The sequence below is a fragment of the Stegastes partitus genome, unplaced genomic scaffold (assembly GCF_000690725.1).
Source record: "Stegastes partitus isolate 25-593 unplaced genomic scaffold, Stegastes_partitus-1.0.2 Scaffold156, whole genome shotgun sequence".
Classification (NCBI taxonomy): domain Eukaryota; kingdom Metazoa; phylum Chordata; class Actinopteri; family Pomacentridae; genus Stegastes; species Stegastes partitus.
In genome coordinates, this window is record NW_007577887.1 from 690,775 (window position 1) to 697,573 (window position 6,799).

The following is a 6,799-nucleotide window of genomic DNA, read 5'->3' on the forward strand; positions in this document are numbered from 1 at the left end:
GCGTGCGTTTAAGTGTGTGTGCATGTGTTTGTCTCCCACACGGCCCCGCTGCTGCCACTCACTGTAAACTAGTCTGCAGCTCGTCACAGACAGACGTTGACACACTCCCAGTCTAATGTGCTCATTAGGGACTGCACAGCACACACATAATTGATAGCCATGACACACACAATGTACACACACATTATTGCAAAAAAACAGTTTCCTTTTTTTAATGCTGCAGTAGAAAACAAGGTTATATGAAGTCATATAATGGGGGTTCCTTGTCAAGAACAACAACAACAGAAAACAAAAGAACAAAATTAAAAGACTAACGGCACAGAATGCATAACAGTATCTGTGCTCTTTACATGCCGATATTTTACACGTACAGATTTTTTTTTTTTTTCATTATTTCTCTACACTGGCAGCTGTCAGTTACTTCAGCAAATTAACTGCCAAAAATGTAGCAGATATTGTCACTCAAGAGGTAAGTGTAACCATGGTTACCTTTCATATCCAAAAAGATAAAGCTGCAGTGTGGAATCATGGCAGAGTAATTAGACAGAACAAAAAAAAGAAAAAAGAAAAAAAGAAAAGAAAAAAAAAATAGGACCAATCAAAAAGGCATTCAACGATATGAAACAACCAAGAGTGCTTATAAATAACAGTTTACATGTGAAATATCTTCATAAAGTAACATCTTTTGTACAACCTTTAATATCTTTTTAGTGTTCATACAGGGGCACATGTAGAGTAGTGTCTGATAAAAAAACGAGTCTTTAACCCTTTGAGCACGAATTGGGAATAAAAAGATTCACTTGTTGTCATTCTTTTGCTACCTCCCTTTTTTGTATCCGTTGATTAGATAACACATTTATAAAACTATTGTGCAAAACAATTTTTATGTCTTCATATACTGTGCACCAGCAGATAGTCATAATCCTTTTAAATTAAAAATATAGAAATGATGCATAATTTAGACAGGGATTAATTAATATGTTTTATATACATATTTTACACAGACCTGAATTAATATAGGTCCCTGATCAACCAAAGTAAAATATTTCTTTTTTTTTGTCTTTTTTGGTCCTTTTTTGACCACGTAGCTTCACTGCTTGTTTCAAGTCCTGTGAGCATCTGCCAGACAAAATATGAAGCCCAAGATTAAAGTCTTGCACTGAATGGAGAGTCTCCTAAAAATGCTCCCATGTCTAGGATAAAACTCAGCATACAACATGTCCAGGAAACAAGCATTGCTGACACAATGCACATCTAATTCTCACAATGTCCTCGATAATTCCCAAACTCAAATATTAAAACCAATGGTGTTCATAAGTGTAGAAGTGCTTTAACGTACTCAGAGGGTTAAAATTTAAATACTGACTCCAGCACAAAAATGCTATAGAAAAGAAACATAACAGAAGATAGAGCAATCAGGAGAGTGAAAAAAAAAACATGGAAAGTGCACCAGATTTAGTTATAAAATGTTTAACTAAACTGTTTTATTTATGCATGCAGCTTATCACACCTCAGCGATGCCAAAATATAAAGGAACTTGATTCCATTTACACAAGTTTCAAAATACACACCACTTCATTTTGAATCTCTTTTTTTTAAAACCTTCATATACTGTATTTTCTCAATGACAACAGCCCCCGTTTGCCCATTATGAAAAAAAGTCTATTCCTGTCAAAGGAGACAAAATCAAGTGTGTTGTTCCAGAGTGAGTGTGCCTCACGTAGAAACAAAATTTAAAAAAATAAAAACAAAATAAAACTAAAACACAAAAAAAAACCTCCTACAACACAAACTGTAAAACATGTGCCAAAATTCAGAGCAGTAGTTGTATGGCATCTTTGTGTAGTTCCATCACTTTAATAATCCTTTCTTTTTTTTTTCAAATGTTTATGAAAGGCTAAAGAGAGACAGAGCAAGAAAGTGTGAGCCTTCATGAAAGAGCATTGTCCCCAGCCAGTGCTACTGTTTCTCCAGCTCACACACATACATGAGATGGTCCTCAGGAGACTTCCCATGAGTCTTGCTCAGGTGAAGCTTAACCGCATGCTTGCTCGCAAAAGTCCGGTTGCAGAGCTTGCACTGGTACACAGCCCCACTGTCGTCGTCATCTGGGGAGGGTGACGGAGATTCGGTTGAGGGCAAAGAGGTGGTTAAGGATGAGGACAGGGAGATGGATAAGGAAGAAGGTACAGATGTGGGTAAAGAGGAGGGTAAAGGGTGGCTGGATGGGTGAAGGTTAGAGAAGAGTTTTTCAGATAGTCCTTTGGTGTGGCGTTGTTGATGATGTTGCTGGGATATCTGGCTGAGCAGCTGCTCTCCGGACAGCTTAGCCAGGTCTCGCAGACGAAAGCCCAAGTGGGATTCCAGGTGGCTGACATAGGTGGATGGCGAGCGAATCTGAGAGGCGCAGTCACTGCAGAAGAACACTGGGTGACCTGAATCCAAGTTTTTCAAGAACTTGGTGCCACCAGTTCTCCTCAGCTGGTACTTGACATTAGCCAGCCAGTGGGATATTGTAGTCATTGAGAGGCCAGTAAAACGGGAGATGTGCATTCTCTCCTGTGGGCTCAGGTCCGACATCATGTATTTGCCATCATTTGTTTGTCTCAGACTGGAAGCAAACTGGGCTTGCAAGATAAGGAGGTGCTGGGGGTTCCAGTTGGACTGGCGGCCTTTTCGTTTTTGGGCTGGTGAAACATCTTCTGTCTCCTCCTGTGTGACTCCTTCAATGTCGGAGCGCTCAGACTGGCTGGTAGGTGTGGAGGACTTGGAGACAGCCTGACTTTCTGTCAGGTTTCTCAGCATATCAGAGATATCTGAGAGGGCATTTTCCCTCAAAGGGGAGGTTGACATAAAGGAAGCTACTGCAGCTGAGGCTTTGGTCATAGTGACAGCAGAGGAGGGAGAAATTGAGGACGGTGTGGAGGTGGTAGAAGAGAGAGCCGTCGAACCCAAAGAACCACTGTTGCTGCTTTTGTCAGCATTTTTTCCTTTGGTGAGATCTATAGGTTGGTCGCTGTTTAGATGTTGCTGGTAGAAGTACCGGTCTAAGTGGTCATTATTGGTCTTTTTGGTCTGTGCTGGAGGGGTGGAAGCGGCCACTGCTGCCTTTTCTGCCAGGCTGTTGCTCATCTTGAACAGCATACTCATGGGGTCAAGGGAGGGCAGGGCGGGCTTAGCAGCCTTTCCCAGGTGGACGTTCATTACTGACTGCAGCGCGCTTAGAGGGTTGACAAATGGCTGCTCTGGAGGTGGATGGTCTGTGATGATAGCTGTACTGCCACAAAGAGAGGCAGGACGGGGGGATGTCACAGCAGTGGATTCTACTCCATTCTCCACAGACTCCTTTATGGAAACATCACCATTCGAATCTCTGTGGTTGGCTCCATTTCCATCTCCTGCTACTTTTTCCACTCCACTTGTATTCTCAGGAGTTTTACAGCCTCCTGCTCTGTTTTCTTTGGGGGACTCTCCTCGGGCTGAGTCCCCTGCCTCACTGTTACAGGGTGAGGGTGTGGTACGTCTCAGAGGAGAACCCCTCGCAACAACACTGGGCTCTCTCATTTTCTCCTCTACCTTTGCAACTTTCTCTGTCACCTTCTTGACTAGTTCCTCCATAGCATGGAAGTTATTCTTAGGCAGTGGGGAGGTCTGACGGCTGGGAGGTGAGATCAGCGGCTGGCTCTTACCAGTGGGTGAGAGAATCTCCCCTCCAGGGAACATGTATTTTAGGGGAGAGCTCTTTCCAGAGTTACCTAGAGAGAGCTTCATTATATTTGGGAGCTGATAGGCAGCATGGATACTGGGATATCCACCCCAACTTGGAGCTCCATTCTGGGCTTTGTTGATGGCTGAGGTCACTGTGTTTTCCAAAGACTTAAGGATATCAAGACCCCCCTTTGGACTTTCATCCAGATCCTCTTCAGTCAGGTAAGTGTATTTTGAAGAAATATCAAACTTCTCCTCGGCCTCCTCCTCACAACTCATCTTCTTCTCCTTGTTGAGATTGTTACCATTGTTGATAAAGGACTCTTTCGTGCATTCCTCTTCCTTCTCCTCCTTTTTTATCTCCACAACCATTGCAGTGGGAGACATACTGGTTGGAGGAGGCACTGGGGCAGGTGGAGGTGAGAAGGCTGTGGCCGCCAGGGGAACAGACTGCACCTTTTCTTCAGCTGTTGGATTGGATGTAGGGGCTTGGGTGGGTGACTCTATAATTGGTTTGCCTTTCTTAATTGCAGAGTTGGTAACTTTGATAAAGTGTCCTGTTACCATCATGTGAGCAGTTAGCTCTTGCAGCGTGTCATGGGAGCTGCCACACTCCATGCATTTGAGAATCTGTGACTTCCTGGATTCAAACTGCCAGGCATAGCTAGCACCATTCTGGTGTCCATAGCGGTTGTTAGGTGTGATGTAAGGGTTGCTGACCTTTTGAAGTATGTCATTTGAGTCATTGAGGGAGGTGGGCTTGGGTGTGGTGCCTCCATTAGAGTCCGGTGAGCTAGGGATGTCTAGGTCAATAGGGGCTCTCTTTCGGGCCGATGAGATAATTTTAGCTGCCACTGGGGTAACAGGCTCTTTCAGAGGCACTTTCTGGTAGTGTTTTGTCTTGATCATGTGGACACTTAGGTCCTGAAGGGATTCAAAGGAGTGTCCACAGTACATGCACTTCAGAACCTTTTGTGCATCCTCCTTCCCTTCCATCTCTAGCAAAGAACGCTTTCTGGGTTTTGACCACCGCTTAGCACCCTCACTGTCTGTCTCATGGTTATCATCACGGTAGTGGCCTGTCTCGTTCATGTGTACTGTGAGCTCAACTAGTGTGTCATATGCTGCACTGCAGTCCTTACAACGGAATTTACTGGCACCAGTGAATATGGAGCCATAGAGCTTTGAGCTCTGCCGGTACAGCTGGACAGTACTAAAGAGGTTAGGTTCTGTAGATGCTGCGGATACAGCCAGAGCGGGATGTTGAACCAGACCTAGTCTATTGTGGTGATTCTGTGAGGCTTGCTGGAGGGTTTTAGCCATAGCTGTCTGATGCCAGTCATAGCCTCCACTACCACAGCTACTGCTACTACTGCTACTACTGCTGCTGCTGTGACTGCGAGGAGGTTTTTCTGCAGGGGGCTGAGTCAGGTTCAGATTCAGTGTAGACCAATAGGAGTTGGTCAAAAAGGAGGTGTAAATGGCCTTCATCTTCTCCAGGCTGTCAGCCACAGACCCCGTTGCGGCTAATATGGCCTCCTCTCCACCTAATGGGGCAGCGGCATTAGCAGCCGCCATCATTACAGCAGAGGAAGATGGGGAAAGAGCATTTGCAGGGTCTTTAGAGAGGAGAACATCATCCTCATTTCTCAGTGAGGAGCTCTCAAAATCGGACATTCTGTCACTGGATTCACTCAAGTGAGACTCACTGTCCATCTCCTGACCAGAAAAGTCAGCAGCATTGGGGGAGTCATGGAAGCCAGTAGATCCTGGCCTGTCCTTGAGAAGGAAATCCTTGTCTTGACATAGGAGCTTGGTGGCAGGCTCTTCTCCTTCCTGAGCTGAGTCTTCTCCATCTAGGTCTTCATCCAACAGGGCTGCTTCCTTCTCATCTTCAGGGACGTATGCTGCTTAGGGGAGAAGGAAGAAGAAACAAAGACAGAGAGAAAGAGATTTATTACAACCGCTTTGACAGAATGTCTTACGACGGACTGGTTTCCTTACAAGGTAGGAGACTGATAGAAATTAAAAGTATTTGTATTTGTTCTTTCTTTAGATAAGACAGAGCAATCATCTAATGACATTCACAGAGTATTTACTATCATAAACTGTAATTCTGCTCTAACTTCCCACTTCTACACTGATATTGTTTTCAAATTGGAATCAAGTCACCACACCCTCCCTTTCTCCCTCCACCCCCAGGTCTTTGTTCTGTACTGCAAAAAAATCAGAGACAGCCAGAGAGAGAGAGAGATGGAGGATGGAAAGAGAAAGATGAAGTGAGGGAGAGAGGAAAAATGTCTCTTCAAACAGAACTTGCCACCTTATTCTTCTCAAGGGGCAACAGCTTGAAATTAAAACTAAATTTGAAATTAATGAAGCACATTCTGGCGGTGGCATTCGTTTCTGAAGTAATAAATTACTTGTATCAACCTCGGAGACAGCGGTTCCTGTCTGTCAATTAATATGTCTTACGCTTCTTCTGCAGACTCTAATGCATTCCCTAACAGACACACTCGCCATTTAAATTAAGCATGCATTTTCACTCATTACACTGCTCAGCCCTCGCCTCCTCGTAAATAAAAAAAATGTATGTACGTTTCCCTGCGACAAATCTCTTTCCGCAAAACCCATTTGCTTCAATTACCAAAGATTAGAAAAAAGTTTAGAGTTATTATTTACAGTTTAGCTTCAGGGAGAGGGCTTGAGGCTTTCAATTTATATTCAAATCCCTCTAGTTTAAGAATAATACAATGGAAATCATATAGAAAAAAGATGTATCAAGACAAATCACAGTCTCGCCTCTTTGTACATCTATGAATGTTTTCTTTTGTTAATAAGTCATCAAAGGGATAAAACAACACCAGATGAGATATGCTTTATGCTCATACTTTATGATTAAGGCTCTGTTTCTGAATAACAATTGAAGCACACGCTGGCAAATGTATACACAAACCTCTTCCTTGTTTTAGCAACTACACTGGCAAAGAAGATGAGCATGTGTGTAGACGTCAGTGGCCTTGTGCCTAACATTCCTTTCTGTAACAGGCCATCACTCATCTAACCTGGTATGTAAACACAGAGTGAGCCG

General features: G+C 43.6%; 1 protein-coding gene across 1 annotated transcript; it reads right to left on the reverse strand.

Annotated features, from left to right (window-relative positions):
- Window positions 1-184: 184 nt before the first annotated feature.
- On the reverse strand, window positions 185-5,618 carry tshz3b (teashirt zinc finger homeobox 3b; the record flags this gene model as incomplete). Its single annotated transcript, XM_008279353.1, has 1 exon — window positions 185-5,618. A coding segment is annotated over one exon (3,659 nt), but the record flags the coding sequence as incomplete, so codon positions are not given.
- Between the last annotated feature and the right edge of the window lie 1,181 nt (window positions 5,619-6,799).